At 40.8% G+C, this 18,101-nt stretch overlaps 1 protein-coding gene across 4 annotated transcripts; it reads right to left on the minus strand.

Moving 5' to 3' along the window:
• Positions 1-787: 787 nt before the first annotated feature.
• Positions 788-9,709, minus strand: C3H5orf58 (chromosome 3 C5orf58 homolog). Of its 4 annotated transcripts, XM_019803401.2 has the most exons (3): positions 9,006-9,709; positions 7,014-7,107; positions 788-939 (listed from the first exon to the last, which is right to left on the minus strand). In XM_019803401.2, exons 1-3 carry the CDS (start codon positions 9,237-9,239, stop codon positions 788-790), a joined length of 480 nt encoding a protein of 159 aa, XP_019658960.2. In that variant the 5' UTR covers positions 9,240-9,709. The 4 variants fall into 4 exon arrangements, 1 of the variants encoding a protein (XP_019658960.2); XR_004624214.1 differs by lacking the exon at positions 788-939 and having other exon boundaries at positions 6,357-7,107; positions 7,887-9,709; XR_004624216.1 differs by lacking the exons at positions 788-939; positions 7,014-7,107 and adding an exon at positions 7,225-7,959.
• Between the last annotated feature and the right edge of the window lie 8,392 nt (positions 9,710-18,101).

Raw genomic sequence — 18,101 nt, forward strand, 5'->3', positions numbered from 1 at the left:
GTCCAAAGCTAGGGAGTTCCAAAGCTGAAAAATCTGCATTCATGTACACGTTTATTCAACAGGATTTCAACAAGCATTTATTTAGTGCCTGCTCTGCATTAAACACTGAGTAGGGTGGTGAGGAGAGCAGACACTGTGAGCTGACCTTGTGTCTTGCTTTAGGGTAGACTATCCTTTATGTTTGAAAATCCCGAAAATGAAGGAGGTAATAGATTGCAAAGCAACTGTTTGGTAGTGTATCAGGTCAGCTGCCATGTCTCTACCCTCTTCTACCTGCCATATGTAGGACACCAGTCTATAGCAGAAGAGGATGAAGTCAGTGCACAGAAATAGAACCAGGTTAGACATATGATAAATTAGTAGAGTCCCTGACATCGATTTCAACCACTTCCAAGTCACATGACCCAATAAATGCTTCAGCTAGCTGGAGTTATTTTTGGCACTTGTTATCAGGAGAGATCTGATTAATACAAATTCATACCATCCACTTCTAATTTGGTTAACTCTCTTTCAATCTGAGCCAAATTCAAGCATAAAGGAAGGGATAAGCAACGCCCTGTGGCCAATATCCTATATCATATTCTTGCCACTAGTGAAATGAATTAGCCATTCATTCAAACATTAAAACAATAAAACAGCTTTCAAGACTATTAAATGATTATTTACAACTCATTATATTTTTATTTTGTTTTTTATCATATTAAATATATTAGCAAACTCAATTCTCCCAGATACATGTTAATTCCACACTAAATACAGTTACAAATTCACAACAAACAAAAAGAAATCAGATAGAAAAACTGGTAGAAGCAAAGGATAGATCTGGTATTTTAGACTCTTCAGAGAGGGGGGTTTTCCCTTCTGGTTCCTGTAAGTCATCTGTCTTCACAGGATGATTAAAATGCAGAGTAAGGTCACAAAGCAGCAACTGGGAGAGCTCTGTGTAAAACAAAATAATAGAAGATACTACCATGGAGCACATATGTCATAGACAACTACTATTACTTTTTTTTAAAGATTTTATTTTTGGGGGTGCCTGTGGCTCTCAGTTGAGTGTCTGACTCCTGATTTCGGCTCAGGTCAGGATCTCAGGGTCCTGAGATGGAGCCCCAAGTCAGGCTCTGCATTCAGCTCCGAGACTGTTTGAGATTCTCTTCCTCACTCTTCCCCTCGCCCCACTCCCACTCTCTCTTTCTCTCTCTAAAATAAATAAAATCTTCGAAAAAAAAGATTTTATTTTTACATAATCTCTACACCCAGTGTGGGGCTTGAAACCACAACCCTGAGTTCAAGAGTTGCACGCTCCACCAACTAAGCCAGCCAGGTGTCCCTATTATTACTTTTAGTAGCTATTTCTAATTCTTAGTTTTCCACTGATTATTGATCAGGCCACAATTAAGTATACCCCATTTTGACTTAAAGTCAAATTTATGCACTATAAAATAAGCATCACACAAAAATTAACTAGAAGGCTCCACTTGTGCACTATCTCACTAAACTGCAACTTGATTTATACATATTTGATTTATGCTTTTTGTAAACTTACTATTTTTATATTATATGTTATATATAGAGAATCAAATAGGTCTATAAAGCATGTTACAAAAATTAGCAGTTCCTATCTCCAGGAGGCAACAGCTTTTAACTTTTTTTTCCGGCTCATATTGTTTTTGTTGTTTTGTGTGTGTCTGTGTTTGGTGTCTTTTTGTTTTGTTTGAGGGGCAGGTATTTATTTACCTCCATATCTCTAAATGATGTGCATATTTTATTTTTTCAGTTGTAGGTATTAGCTATCCGTTTCTGACTACAGAAGATTATGATATAGCTCTTTTTACTCACCCCCATTCCCCTAGAGTGTACTTAAGAGTACAATTTTTGTTAGCTCAATATTTAGAGGTTAACATTTTTTGATTGCGTAAGTACTATCCACAGCTGTGCCTTGAAGTACATTTCCCTTCCTTCATGGTACCACCCAATCAGTTAATAATTTTCTTGTTTTTCACTGCTTAATTATCATAAATATATCCCAAATCTTCCCCAGTTGGGCAGATCTCCTTTTGGTATATAGTCAGATGCCTTAGCTATCTGACTGTTGAAAGTCTCTGCTCTCCTAGAGCCTTCTGATCTCCTCTAGTCTGGACTGATTGCTCGCTAGGACTGCAGTGCAGAGGCATCTGGGAACTCCCTTCACCATTATCCTAGGGACTCCTTTCCCCCTCCCTCGTGTGGAGTTTCCTTTTTCCAGAATCTCATTTCTTTCTCTTTTGGTCTGCTACCTTGTTTGGTGGAATATGACCTCAGTAATCAGTGACTTTCTGAAGGGGAAAACATTTTATGTCTGAAAATTTCTCTCTCTATACAATGCTTAATAGATTGACTGAGTTGGAAATTACGTTTGGAAGTTGGAAATTATGTTTCTTCAGATTTCCGAAGGCCTTGCTGTACTTTCTTCTAGCTTCCAGTGTAGCTATGAGAATTTTCATGACTCTTATTCTTAATTGTTGATTCTCTTTAGAAACTTCAAGGACTTTTTGTTCTTCCAGAACAATATTTCACAGTATTGTACTTGGGGGTCTACTTTCAACCACTGTGTTAGACTCTTTCATTATAGAAACTCCTTCAGCTCTTTAAATTTTTCTCAGATTAGTTCTTTAATGAATTCCTCCCCCTGCATTGTCTGTGTCCTTTCTAACACTCTTATTTACTGAATGTTGAACTTCCTTGACTGATCTTGTAATTTTTTTCTCTCTTTCCACCTCTATTTTTTTGCACTCTAGGGGTTGTCTTCTTTTTATCTTTAAACCCTTCTACAGAGGTTATTTCTATTGTCCCACTTAATTTCCAAGAATTCCCTTCTTTAAACTTTTTTTATAGGATCATGTTCCTGTCTCATGACATAGCCTCTTCTCTTACTTCTCTCCACCTATTGATAATTTCTTGGAAGTTTTCATCTCACTTCATGATTTCTGTTTCTTCCTCATTAATGGAATTCATGTATTGACTTTGTCTCTACTTTTCGTATTAGATGCTTTCATCAAATATCTATTGCACCAGAGCTCTCTGCTCATATTTAAGACCATGGCACTAAAGACGACTGGAAATTCTATGCCTACGGTAGCCTGTATTGGAGGGTGAGCTGGCTGGGTATTTTGTTGGGGGAAACCTCTGCTCTCAGTGTCTTTCGATTTTCTTCTCTTAGGCTAGTCAGATTCCTGAAAGAAAAATCTGCTTGAGGATGTAAATCTGGCTGCCAATGTTTTGTAGCCAAGTGGGAAAAGAAAGCTGGGAATCTTATAATTCAGTATGTAAACTTTGTCTTAATATCTTTGTTTTCAGTACAGTACTCTTTGCCTGAACTTGTGGCTAATGGCTCCAGGCCAGAGATCCTCTCAGGGAATAGAACTCAACTCTTCTGTCATAGAAAAGGAACAATTGCCTAATTCAGAGAGGAGAAGAGAACTTACGGGTCTACAACTTCTTATGTTTTTATTTTATTTTATTTTTTTAGAGAGACAGGTGGGGGAGGTGCCGAGGGAGAAGGAAAGAGTCTCAAGCAGGCTCCACACCCATCGCGGACCCTGACGCAGGGCTTGATCACACAACCCTGAGATTATGACCTGAGTGGAAGTCAAGAGTCTGATGCCTAACTGACTGAGCCACCCAGGCGTCTCTTTTTAATATTTATGTATTTGTTTGTTTGTTTATTTACATATTTTTAAACTTATCTATTTATTTAGGGTCTACAACTTCTTAAACATTAAACCAGCCTTCTGTTCTTAGCCCCACCTTCACCTCCACTTCCAGAGGATTCTGGTGCCACAGATATTGAATCTTCATTGGCTCTACCCAGCTGGTTCATGGTTCAGATTTTTGGACTTTAGGGTTCAGACTTTTCTGTTTGCTTCCATTTGCTTTCTGTTTCACTGTTAACTTTTTTTGAGACCTCTTTATCTTGTGCTTTTTCATCTCTTTAAAATCACTTTAAATTTAAATCTCAGGTTTACTAGTGACTAGTTGTGTGATCTTGGAGGAGTTAGTTAACCTTTCTATGTCTGTTTCTCTATCTGTAAATGCCAACGGTAGTATTTTCTATCTCACAAGGTCGTGAGGACAATTGAGTCCATTTATATAAAGCTCTTGAAAGAGCATCTGGATTATGGGAAATGCTATGTGTCAGCTATTGACATTATTATTGAGAGAAGAAGTGTGGCTAAAAAGACTGCTGTTCATTTAATCTTCCATGTTTACCAGAAGTCTGCCCTCTGACTCTCGCTCTACAAGTCCCTCTAGCCTAACTACCTGCCTTACCCCACAGCTTCTCAGGAACACAGTCATCACATTTACTAGTTCTATTTTGCTTCACAAAAGAATAATCCCCAAGTCAGAACAGTTAGATAATCAAGTTTGAGAATAATCTAAAGCTTCTCTGTTTTAAATGAACACAAGCATCCAGACACCAATTATTCATTCAATAAGCATTTCCAGAACCTATTATATCAAGGCGCTATGTTAAGGGCTAGGAAAACCCTTAAGGAGCTTACAGGTGAGCAGGGATAGGAAAAGTAACCATGCAATTACAACACAGTGTGATAGATGAGATGAAAAGATAGAAGAGATAACATGCTTGTTTAAAAAAAATTCTGCCAGTGTATGTAACCTTGACTAATAAGCAGCAGTTAACCTGGCCGGGTGGAGGTGTGGGTGCAGCAGTGGGCAATTCAGAAGATGCATGTGTTAAGCTGTGGTCCATATATACAATGGAATATTACTCAGCTATCAGAAAGAACGAATTCTCAACATTTGCTGCAATGGACGGCACTGGAGGAGATAATGCTAAGTGAAATAAGTCAAGCAGAGAAAGACAATTATCATATGATTTCTCTCATCTATGGAACATAAGAACTAGGATGATCGGTAGGGGAAGAAAGGGATAAAGAAAAGGGGGGTAATCAGAAGGGGGAATGAAACATGAGAGACTATGGACTATGAGAAACAAACTGAAGACTTCAGAGGGGAGGGGGTGGGGGAAGGGGATAGACTGGTGATGGGTAGTAAGGAGGGCACGTATTGCATGGTGCACTGGGTGTTATACGCAACTAATGAAGCATCAAACTTTACATCGGAATCTGGGGATGTACTGTATGGTAATTAACAATATAATAAAATAAAATTAAAAAAAAAAGAAGATGCATGTGTTAAAGTACAGACACGAATAAAGAGCAAATATGTAGATTTGCAAATGGTTCAGTGTGGCGGAAGCACAGAATGTGCAGGGATAAAAGAATGATAAGATACTGGANAAGAAGATGCATGTGTTAAAGTACAGACAGGAATAAAGAGCAAATACGTTAGATTTGCAAATGGTTCAGTGTGGCGGAAGCACAGAATGTGCAGGGATAAAAGAATGATAAGATACTGGATAAGTAGGCAGGGGCCTGATCTCAAGCGGTCTTACAGTCCATTCTAGGAGGTTTGTTGGACTTTATTTTGGGGCAATAGTGAACTAATGAGAGTTTTCAGAAGATTCACATTTTAGAGAGGAAATCCTTGCTGAATCGTTGAATTTGGTTTTGGGAGATGATGAATTAAGCAAAGATAATCTGATTTCTTTACATAAGATTCCTCAGAGCCTTTGTTAATATGTCCCGTGAATTTTTGAGAGAAATATCCAGCATAAAGCACTTCCCAAATTAATTTGACCATTATAACATGGACTCTGTTCTTACTGCACACCACTTATTAACATCTCTTGAGACAGCACGGTTGGCACATCAGAGTCTGGGAAATGTGGCACTCACTATATGGTGCCCTATTAACAAGCACTCCCCTCTTCTTTTTGGTGGCACAACTTGATTCCATCTGAGGTGATCCTTTCCCCAGCTCCAGCAGTAAGTCCTGACTGGCCCAAACTGGTCTTGGCCTTCAAATTCCCCTTGATAGCCACTGGTGTAGGCATATGCATTCGATGCAAATGTGGCCATGAAAGGAAAGGGAAAATGTGCTGGAGGGGACCTGAGGAAAGCCTTTTACAGAGACAGGCGGATACAGTGTCTGTAGATGGCCACACCTGCAGGCAACACTGTGAGTGATAAACAGAGTGAATATAATAGAGCAGAACAATGGAAAGAACTTGGTATGGTCAGAAGCCTTTAAAACTCTGAATTAACTCTGAGACTTTCCTACCTTGGATCTCTTATTTCCTTACCGTACAAGCCACATTAAGTTGATATTTTGTTACTTTTATAGCTGAAATCCTTGTAACTGAGAGAGGCTATCTTCAAATATTCAAGAGCTGTGCTAAGAAGAATAACTACATATTCAGTGTAGTTTCATGTTTAGAAATAGGACCAGTGTGTGAAAGGAAGACAGGAATAGATTTCAGCTAGTCCATAAGGAGGAACCAGCTAAAAAGGAAGAGGCTGACTGGTGAGATAGGGAGTTCTCCAACAGAGGAAATGTTTGGTCAGGGATAAATTGTCCTTAGAAATATTAAATCACGGAAATGTTACATGTCTGAGATAAAATAATAGAATGTCTGTGAGGTGAATGACTAAACATCATGAACGGTAAGGTCTACTCTATGAATCTGTTTAAAATGAAGAACCCTTAACTCACAGAATCAAACAAACATAATTTTAATTTGGAAGGAACCTTAGGGGCTTGGTAAAGATTAATGGATAGAGACACTGAATTTTGCAGAATGTGACATCATCGTGCAATAGTTTATTGAAGGGAAGGAAGGAAAGTAAATTTAAAGAGGTTAGTTAAACAACATCATAAGCTTGTTAGTGTCAGGGATGGGAATTCAAGTCTACTAACTCCCAGGAAAATTCTCAAACATAATTCATCTTTAGAGATCTAATTCATATTACAGTGCCAACACTGCTTAAGAAGTAGAGAAATCCTAATTAGTAGGCAAATTCAGTTATATCCCAGCAGAAGCACAATTTGGCTCTATTGTTTGTTTTTAACTATGGCATGCAAACATTTTAATTCAGGGATTCCATGCTTACCTTTCATCTTCTTCAACTCCAAAGAAATTATGTTAATGTTTTTAATTATGGCTTCCACATTTAGCTTATGGTCAGTAGCATTATTCTTAAACATCTGATTTTAAAAGAGAAACAAAATGTATAAATCAGAAGCATTTACATGCACTTTGAAAATACTTAAATCTTCAGAATTTCTAAAGGGAAAATCTATATTTCAGAAATGAAACAATTGTGAAATAATAGTCTATATAATGGTTAGAATTCTAGCATAGTAAGGCATCAACTTGTTCCTATTTCCCAACTGAAGACACCTGCAACTAGAATTCTTCTTTAATGAAACCAGATAACAAGATGGGGCCCTTACAATGGAAATGCGGAGGTCCCCTTTTCAGAACTCAGCACTTATAAACTACATTATAATTGAGTAGTCGTGTAAGACTTTCTCTAATTTTGTTTATGTAAGACAGTGTATTCTTCTAAATTATTCTTAATGACAGGGTCCATGTAAAACTCTAAGTACATAGTAAAACTCAAAGTAAGATTCAATTATAATCCATAAACTTAAGAAGATGGCAAAAGGACCACTTTTATTTTAGATTTGTGAATTAGGGCAATACACACTTTAAAAATTCTGGCTAATTAAAATGTGTAAATCAACAGGTTACCATGTTATACATATAGTACATATTTTTTAACCAATTATGTCATGTACAAATACATAAACATGTGGTTCACTAGAAACTAATCTTAGCCATTCAAATCTCTCAAAATGACTTGAAAAAAAAAAAACAAAAAAAAACAACAACCCACAATTAGCGCACACAGCTCCAGCAGTGTGAAAGGTGGGCAGTTATGGGTCAGGCTGCTTGCCCAAAATAATGAAAATAAACTAACCGTTAAGTCAATTTCTTGCCTCTGCTTTCTCCTGAGTAGAGGAATTTATCCTACTTCACTCACTTTAGAGCCACTACAAAGGTATAAAAATTTCGTTTTCCAATTAATAAAATATACTTTGCGTCCACCTATAATACCCTAGAAGCCAAAAAGGGAAGGGTAGCTATCTTACTTGGTTGGGCATAGCAAATAAAAAGATTTGAGGGGGGAAAAGAAAAGCTGATAAAATAAAGAGGGTAGAGAAGGTGTAATTAAAGAACTTTAAAAATGAGGAATGGTTGTAAAAAAAAATATTAAAAAACCAAGAGGGAAGGGGAAACTAAGTGGATAGAGAAATGTCCAAGAAAATCGACCCTCCCACTCCGGGTCTGGTTATCCAGCGCCCTTGAGCGTGCCCTTGGGTGGGTGGGGTTGGAAGGCAGAGCTGGGGCTGGACCCCACTGGACTGGAGAAGGTCAGTGGTGTGTCAAGCCTTCCGTGGAGATCTCGGGTAGGCCATGGCTCAGAGAGAAGGAAGAGGCCGGTCAGAGGGCATGCCCGAGGTGAGAAGTGGTGAGCACGCTCTGGGGACCGAGGGGATAGTGGAATCCTCCAAGGCCGCGATGCTGGACACAGAAGGCGCTAACGCAGCTAAGGCACTGACCTCCAGCCGGGAGGCCGGGAGGCACGGTTCAGGCCCTCATCCCGAGGAGAGGATCATCCCCGCAGCTTTTGTTCTAAAGGCCAACCCCTCCTCCTCCCAACCTACACCAGTCAAGAGCCCCAGGGTGCCGCTGGCCCGCCCAACCGCCACGTGGTGACTGAAGATAGCCTCGAAGTTTCCACAGCCCTCCTGCTCCCAAACCCGATCAGGACAATGCACAACGCACTCCGCGTGACCCCGGCCTTGAGACGACCACCGGCCCCGCCTGGACACACCCAAACATCGGCCCCTTCTGGAACCCACCTATGCCTGTGAGGAGCCCCGGGCCCTTGGGCGCCCGCCCATTTGGAGGCTGACGATGGAGCCTGAGGCAACCTGGAAATTTCAACAGCCTTCGTCTTGCCCCAAAACCGGATTAGGATTATTTAAAACCCAGTGCCCTTGGGTGGCCCACAAACCAACCCGTGAGGACCCACCTGGCCAACCGTCACCAAAGCTCTGACAGCAGGTGGGGAGTAGCCGACTGTGAAAAGCAGGAATGTGCATCCTGATTGGCCAGCTTCTCTGCCTGCTGCATCCTGGGAGTTGTAGTCCCAGCTGCCAAGGGCCGGCCCCCCCCCCCCACCCGCGGAGAAGGTGCTGGGTGCTAAACTGAGAGGGACTAACGCTGACCTGAGGGCTGTGAGGGAGGGTGGAGAAGGCGCTGACATTTTTGCTTCCTGTGTGCCAGGACTGCGCTAGGTGCTTCCCTGTCCTTATCTGCATTTAATTTTCACAATATAGGATCGCAGCACAGTGATTAAGGCCAGACTCGGGACTGAAACTGCTCAGGTTTGAATCCTACTCCAGCATTTGTTTAGCTAGAGAGGTGCTGGTAAACAGTTTAACCATTTAGAGTTCAAATGTCCTCATCTATCATGTGAAGATAATAATAACTGCCTTCTAGTGTTCTTTTGAGGTTTAAGTGAGATAATGCATCAAAGGAGCTTGGCAGATTATGTGCCCAATAAATGTTAGCTATTACCATTCCTATAACTTTTTATAGATGAGTAAAGAGTACAGACGAATAGAGAGATATACACTGGTCTCTTGCCAGTGGGGAAGCTGGGATTCAAGCCATCTTTGCTAGATTCCAAGAGGAATCTGGCACCGCCTCTGGGGCTGACTCAAAGACTTTCTCTCGGGAAAGCCTTAGACGGACTAAGTAAGGCTTTGCCTTCTCTAAGCCTCCCCTATAATATCCAGCAGCCACTCAAACCAGTCTTCCCTGACAACTGAGAGCACGTAGCCTGGTGTTTATTTTATACCCAGTCACTTTCAGTTTGACACTGTGGAGTATGTTGTCTGACGCAGAGTTAGATGAGGACAGACATGGGAGAGGCGACTGCGGTCCTTGGGAGAACTACCTATGTAATCCTGGAAAGCAGTAGCTGCCTTTCTCCCTACCTCAGTTTCCTCATGTGTTTCCTCATGAGAGGGATGGGCTAGATCAGTGCTTCCTAAGTCTCACCCACTGTGAGGCTACTATTAGGACTATTTGCCCTGAACTGTTTTAAATTTACTTCTCTTTAATTTAAACCTACTTAAAAGTTTTTATATCACCAATGTAAACAGAAGGTAATAGGAAAAATAAAGACAATGGAAATAAGGGAAGATTTGTAATCATCTTGTTGTTCTTGCCTCCTGATGGCTGTGTTCCTGCAGCTGGATTTCCTTTGTTAAAATGGGTTATTAAGTGTTATCAAAGTGTTAAAGATAGCATAGCACAAACTGAGACTTTCTTTTTGATGTAATCAGAAGAATTGAAAGAGTTGGAAGGAAATAATTCTCACTCATGGTCATGCATTGTTTAATGCCTCTGTACCATATGAAACCATCTCTCATATCCCTGGTGGGATATGTCCCACACTTTGCTCAACCTAGATTTAGGTGCTGTCCTATATACCGTCCCTTTCTAAAACTCCTTCGTTCTCAACATGCTATGGGTGCCTTTTACAACTCACCTCAATCCTGGAAGGAGCCTTCTTGACTTAACCCCACCAAAATCTGCAGTTTCATCCCAGTCTCTCTGCCCAGGCTTCCCTTACTCATTTTGACTGTGAACACTTCCTGCTCTCAGAGTCTTGCATTTTCTGATTTCTGATAAATGCGCTGAGCATTTTTCACCTAATTCTTTGAGTGAAGGAGGCACAGAAGTTCCAGTAACAAACATTCTTTTAGCACTTACTGTATATTAGAATTTTGTTAGAAGCTTTCATCTTCTGACAACTCTCTAAGGTAGCTGTTATCACCTCACTTGTGTGGAAAACAAAGCTTGAGCTCAGAGATTAGTGCCTGCTCAGGGGCACAAGAACCAGATTCACATCTGTCTGTGCAACTCCAGAGCCTTCTGTTCTTTTCTCTGCACCAAACTGTCTCCCAGACCCAGACGCCATCTCTAAAAACAGTAAACAAGTACATCATGGCTCCATAGTGTGTGTGCTTCGCAGGTCACTGACCTCAAACACACGTGTACTGATGCACATACAGGCATACAAGTGACCAACATGGGGTGAGCAATATTTATTTTCTAAATTAAAGGCATCAACAAAGCAAAAAATAGTTGCCACCACTGTTTTTATAAAAGCAGAGATAATTTAACATCAAAAAAGAAAGGGAGAAAGAAAAAAGAAGAAAGGGTATGATAATTTCAGAGTAAGAGCAGCTTAATAAAAATCTTACTGGATGTGTCTTTTTTTCTCCCCCTTATATCGATTCAGGCTAGTGAAAACCATATCTCAGACCTGCATCCAGACATGTGTTCGGAAACTCCACAATATATTGTAGCAGGAGGAGATAAGTAGGATGAAAAACATAGGTGGGCTGAGATAGCATTAAGACTGAGAATCCTGAAAATCCAGTGATGATGGGGTCTGGGTCTTGGTAGGATGTGTTGTCAGTGGGGCCCCATCATCCCAAACCTACTGACCCCATTCACAGGATTCAGGAAGTGTTTGTGGGACCTGCTTCAGCTCAGATGTCTGTGGATTAGGATTCTGTTTACGGGACTTCTGATAGCATCCAAAGAACTTCCTTCCACCTACCCTGAATGCAGATTACTTCTTATGAGTAGACTTCAAATGCTGTAATTTGGGAAAGATCATCATTAAGCCTTTAAAGGAAAAGAAGAAGAAGAAGAAGGAGAAGAAGGAGAATCAACTTTGTGTTTCTTTAAAATAAGTGATATAAGAAGAAAAAAGAGATGTGGACTCAGAAAAAGATAGATTGTAATAATGTATTTTCCTTCATAAAAATGTCTTAGAGTAATGATGACTACTTATTGTAGTGTTTTTCCTCCCTAAGTAACTATAGATTCTTATTTCTTTTCTTGAGAAAATAAAACTTTAAAAGCATGATCTGCTACTTAAAGCTTGAGACTGTTATAGATGAGGCCCTAAAAAAATCTATCTTCCTTAATACGTTTGCAACACTTTCCTGGAACTCCGCATAGGTTACAGTTGTTGATTCTAATGTTCATCAAATAAAGAAGATTAAAAAACTGGTAAAGTCTCCCATAAAGAGAAAAGTTGTTACAGAACAACAAGGTGATTAAGCGTTTTAATGGAGTTGGGTGTGAGTGCCTCAGTTGGTTTTATTACGAATTCTTGACATAAAGTCTTTGTTTCCAGGAAAACAAATTGAGTAAATTATCTCTCTTCTTGCACTTGCTCTCAGAGTTCCCATTCCCATTGTTTCCCTGTTCATCATCAATTACAAGTGAGGGTCTCTGCGTGGGGACTGGCTTCCCGTTGGAGCGCCAACTCCCATCTGAATACAGCCTTCTTGCATATAAACTTAGGAGGTGACAAGTGCATGCTTAGATCATTACTTGTGGAGCATGACCCGTATCTGATAGATCAAGGTAATCTCCATGTGTCAGAACAACCCATGTTCTCCTCATAGCCAATCACGGAAAGGAAGGGAGAAGGCACGTGACTTTGGCCACTGTGATCTGAGGTGAAAGGTGGGCTCCCTGCCCATTGTCTTCTTCAAGCAGCTGGCGTTCTATTGGGCAAAATCATTTTCTTTTTCACCAGAAGAAGCGCACTTCTGAACTACAGAAAGGTGATACTAACAAAAATCCACATTGCTCACGGTAACTAAAATATTTTCACTTCTAATTAAGAAATTATATGAAAGAAGGGTATCCTGCCATTTGTGAAACAGGGAGGCCATTATGCTAAGTGAAGTATGTCAGGCAGAGATTTATACGTGGAATCTAGAAACACTGAACTCCTACAAACAGTTGAATGGCAGTTGCCAGATGCTAGGGGGTGGGGGAAAAGTGAAGATATTGGGGAAAGGGGACAGATTTTCAGTTGCAAGATGAATAAATTCCAAGGATCCAAAATGGTGATTGTTGTTAACAATACTCTATATTGTTTTTAAAAGTTGCTATGAAAGTAGAGCTTTTAATGTTTTCACCATAAAAATAACAACAATAAAATGCTTATTATGTGAAGTCAAGGATAACCTTGTTATGGTAAACATTTCACAATAGTTATGTATATAAAATCATCCCATTGTACACCTTAAACTTAATGTTATTTGTCAATTATACCTCAAAAAGCTGAGGAAAAAAAGAAATTACAGTCTGTACCAACATTTTCCTCTGAAATAGGAAGCTACCCAAATAGAGTTGCCAGATAAAATACAGGACACACATTTAAATTTGAATTTTAAGTAAACAACAAATAATTTCTTTACTGTAAGTATTTCCTGAATATTGTGTGGCACATACTTATATTTAAAAATTAATTTGCTTATTTAAAAGTTGAATTTAACTGGGAATCCTGTACTTTTATTTGCTAAATTTTGCAACCCTATTCCCCAAACCCTCAACCCTTAAAAAGAAAAGCAAACAGTCTGAAGGCTTGTAGAGTCAGTAGTTATGGAAGCCAAGAGAGAATATTGAAGTTTTCCAGCTTGATGCCCGAAATAATAAAATACATACACTTACTGTGCCAGAATTTGGCCCTCTTCTTCCTTCCATATTCCTGTAATGCAAGAATGAAGCTAGGTCTCTGAGAAAGCAAATGGACAAAAGCTGACAATATTCAGCATGGTGCTGTTTTTGACAGTTGCTTGCACTCTTTGTGCTTGGCTTTTTAGAAAATGCCTTTATCCAGCAAGGCATATTCATGATACAAGTTGTGTTTATTTCCAGAGATCCACCAATCAGAGAAAACCTGTTCTGTCCCCAAATAAAATATGTTTCCAATACTATCACGTCAGCCCAGCATTCCCCAACAATCCTTCCCCTGTTTATTAAAGACATAGATCCTGATCAGATGTTTCTCCCCCCGGCAATACCCTCACTTCCCTACACCTCACCCTCGTCAGCCAGCCATGCAATGAGAAATGAGCATCCTCAGGAAAAAATTATATTATGTTCATGAAGTCAATTACAATAGAATATAAGTGTATACTTACCTTTCGTAAATGAAAATATGTATATATGCACAAAAGCAAGTTTGGAAGAATATACCCCCAAAAGTTAACAAGGATCTCTGGGTAGTGAGATTTATGGGTGACTTCATTTCTCTGTGTTTATTTATATAGCCCAGCTGTGACTTTAGTCCCAGTCCTCGTCTCTATATTTTAAAATCTCCAGGGCGTCTCTCAATGTGGTACAACATCCATCACTGTAAAACAGACCTGCTCAGGATTTACTGTGCACAATTACTTAGGAAGCTCGTGAAAATTCAGATTCCCGGGCTCAGCCCAAAGACTCTGATTTAGTACGTCTAAGGTGGGGGTCCCTAAATCTGCATTCTTAATCCTTCCTCCTTCCATCTTAACCTAGTTTGACTGCAGACCATATTGTGAGGGATAGTGAGTGACTTATGGGCCTCACTGGGCATCTTCTACAAATCCCATGTGCACGACCATGGTTGAAACTTATTTTGGCCACTGACACCAGAATTCAGTCATTATACATATATGTAAAATACACACACATATACAATTTAATATACATTATATATAAGTATATTTTATATACATATTATATATATACATATAATTTTCCAGCAAAAATCAGTCCGTTTAATTTCCCTTTGAGAGAGGAAAGTGTTTCGGGTGGAAGGCCCCCCCAGCACAGCAGCATGGAGACTCACCATGTCCTCTTGATTCTCAGGGAGAGGGGAGGAGGGTGGGGAGGGGATGGACATTCCAGTTTCTGGTTCTTCCTAATTTAGGTATGTATTTCTTTTGTTTTTTCAGCTTTTTGTTTGTTTGCTTCGTTTCCCTTGCCATCATAATGGAAAGTCTAGTGCTAAGGTCTGAGATGTTATGTGATTTTTTTCAAACATTTACATTTTTATATGCAATTTTTGGCCATAAAACTCGGCCTACTTCTAGCTCTGCTGCCGTTCCCCTGCTGTGGGAAACAACCACCGGACCCCACTTGTGCTGCGGCCAAGGGCGTCCTCACTGGTTTTGCCACTGCTGTTCTTGCCCGGGATGATCAGCTTGCCCTACACACTACAACTGGATGACCTTTTTAAGATGTAAATTAGATCACATCATTCTCTAGCTTAAAACCCTCCAGCGGTTTCCTATAGCCCTGAGAAGAAGCACCCACCTGCACGCCGTCTATAAGACCCTGAGCTCCGGTCTCTCTCCCTCACCCCTCAAACACTCCAAGCCTGTGCCAACAACTCTTTTGTAACTGTTTCCTTCCGTCCCTCCCTTACTGGCTCCTTTTCATGCTTTTGGGTTTAGAGGCGCCATTATCTAATGTTACCGCATTCTCCATCCCAGCATCTTGTTTCCATAGAACACTCGATATCATTTGTCATTTTAAAATTGACACTTCTTTTCACTTTTTTTGGTTTTGTTTGGGTCTGTCTCACTAACATATACCTCTTGGAAGGGCAGGAACTTCTTGTTCCCCATCACCCCTCATCGTTTATTACGGTACCCCGCGCCTAGCCTAACTCCTGGAATGTAGTTATGTGCTCAATGACTTTTTGTTCAGTTCAGGTCAGCCTGGGTAAATGAATTGCACTGCCGCTAGAGCGGTATCCTTAAAAGTCAGAGAAACCAGGCTGTGAATTAGCTCCTGCCGCTCTGCTGGACCCCAGCAGCACTCTGACTGCAGACGTCCCCCTCCGTGGCTTCTGAGCCCTCTGCAAGAGGGACAGCCCCCATAAGAGCGAAGCAGAAAGTGGATGAACCACAGCAATGTAAACACTAAGCTTTCCGCCTTCGTTCTGTCTGCTCTCTCATGCTGGCACACAGACCAAAGATCCGACACAGCCCTGAAAAGCAGACTCATGGCTGTTCTAGAAAACAACAGGCCTGAAAGCTTCCAAGCAGCTTTGTGTGGGAGGGATCACGCAACTCCGGTCCCTGATAAAGGGACCATCAGGGCTGTGGATCATCACTTGAATAAAAATCAAATGACTTAGGATCTGTCCAAAATGAAGGATGTTTTAATACTTTGTGTGTAAAAACACTGATATTTTGCTTCTTTTTTATTAAACAGATTTTATTATTTTTCAGAATCTTGTCAGCATAATCGTTTTATGGGTGGATGAAATATTCAGCCCCGCCGCTGCAGGAGTTCTTTCCCAGCAATTACCTTGTGGCACTTTCGCTGTAATTAGGTTTTTGTCAGGGATTTTTCCCCGGGTCCGTGTAATAAATGAAATATGACCAGAATTTAAATTTGTCAATTACAAGCAAGCATAGTGCATAAACACACAACAGAGCCATGAATTCCAAACCACGGGCTGTTGCTGGGGGGCAAACGCTCTGAAAATTAAAATGGAAATAAAACTACTGACTGGCAAGCGAAAAGTGGCCCCCAAAGAAAGCAAATCTCCCCTAACACTCATGCATGATTCTACCCAACGGTGTGAGCTCTTGATTACAAATTCTTCAGTGTGAAAACTGACAAATTAAGGAGCAAGCAGTGGATTTATGTTAAAATAATCTACACAGACCTCTGATCTCCTACCCTATGAATTTCTATGTTTCTTGAGGCCAGATCCAAAGGATTTTGGACATGGCGGGGCCAGACCCCCACTGCTGTATGCCACCTGGTGGTGGTCTCTCTGAGGGGCTCAAGGATGGACAGATTCTGGGACTGGATCGCTGTATCCCAGCAGTTGCTCCTTCCACTGACCTGACTTCAATAATTGCTCCTCTGGGGCCCTCTGCCGACAATCTCTTGTACAGGGGGGATATTCTAGGAGTCTGCACTGTTAAGGAGTCAGACAAATCATTTATTTAATTAAAACAACCACAAAACAAAATCAGATTTTTAAAACTTGCATGTATAAGGAGCCATAGGCAAGGAAAAAGGAACTCACATTTTTAGAAACTTACTGAATACCATGCATCAATGCATGCAACGAATCTTCCTGGAATATCTCTTCTTGGTGTCTGTGTCAGATAGCAAGTTTTAGATATTTAGTGATGAGCCCAAACCAACAGGTCTCTTGCTGCTCTGGAGCCAGACATGAACAGCTCATGGTCGGGAGGAAGAGACAAACTAGGGATCCACAAATGGCACGAAAACATATTAAGCGATCATTAAATTAGGCACTGTCCAAGAAGAAGATATGTCATGGCAGGGACAGCTTTCAGGGAGGGTGTCCCTGAGGAAGGAACATTCAGGCTGAGATCAGAAGGGGAGAAGAGCAGTCTAGGCAGAGGGAACAACATGTTCATGGACCCTGTGTCAGAAGACAGCCTAGTAGATGTGACGGCTTGAAAGCATGTATGGCAAGGCTGGGGTGCCGGGAGCGAGGGGATGCCTAGGGCAAAAGGAGACCAGAGAAGGACAGAGGCGAGACCCAGCCAGGGCAATAGAGGTTGTGTGGACAATTATGGTCTCTCCTGAGACCTGTGGGAAGCCACTAAGTGTTCTTAAACAGGTGGAGGTTGGGAATGGTGGTGGTCAATACAATCATATTCATGGTTTGGAAAGATGACTCAGCTTCATGATGGAGAGCAGATAGAAAGAGGAAAAGAACAGGCTCAGGAAGTCCAGTTAGGAGTCTAGTGTGGTCCATGGGAAAGTCGGCAGTGCCTCATTCAGAATGGTGGCAGAAGAGATGGAAATGAGATTAGAGAGCATTTAGGAGATAGAATCAGCACGGACTTATTGAGGAGTGATACATGGTGATGGAAGAAAGCGATGTTAAAAATGGCCTATGTTATCTCATTTAATTGTTCCAGGCTTGCAAAATAGCATTATCCCCATTTTATACATGAAAGAATTGAGGCTCAGAGAGTTTTTTTTTTTTTTAAGATTTTATTTATTTATTCGACAGAGATAGAGACAGCCAACGAGAGAGGGAACACATTTTATACATGAAAGAATTGAGGCTCAGAGAGTTTTTTTTTTTTTAAGATTTTATTTATTTATTCGACAGAGATAGAGACAGCCAACGAGAGAGGGAACACAAGCAGGGGAATGGGAGAGGAAGAAGGAGGCTCGTAGCAGAGGAGCCTGATGTGGGGCTTGATCCCATAACGCCGGGATCACGCCCTGAGCTGAAGGCAGACGCTTAACCGCT

Source organism: Ailuropoda melanoleuca, chromosome 3 (assembly GCF_002007445.2).
Source record: "Ailuropoda melanoleuca isolate Jingjing chromosome 3, ASM200744v2, whole genome shotgun sequence".
Taxonomy (NCBI): domain Eukaryota; kingdom Metazoa; phylum Chordata; class Mammalia; order Carnivora; family Ursidae; genus Ailuropoda; species Ailuropoda melanoleuca.

Bases quoted from the DNA above. Each gene is read 5' to 3' on its own strand.
- C3H5orf58 (XM_019803401.2), bottom strand. From the start codon at position 9,239: ATGTCAGCGCCTTCTCCACCCTCCCTCACAGCCCTCAGGTCAGCGTTA. The intron at 7,108-9,005 runs GTGGGTCCTCAC...TTTTAAAATCAG, and splicing joins CTTTGGTGACGGTTGGCCAG to ATGTTTAAGAATAATGCTAC. The intron at 940-7,013 runs GTAAGCATGGAA...TGTTTTACACAG, and splicing joins GGAGTTGAAGAAGATGAAAG to AGCTCTCCCAGTTGCTGCTT.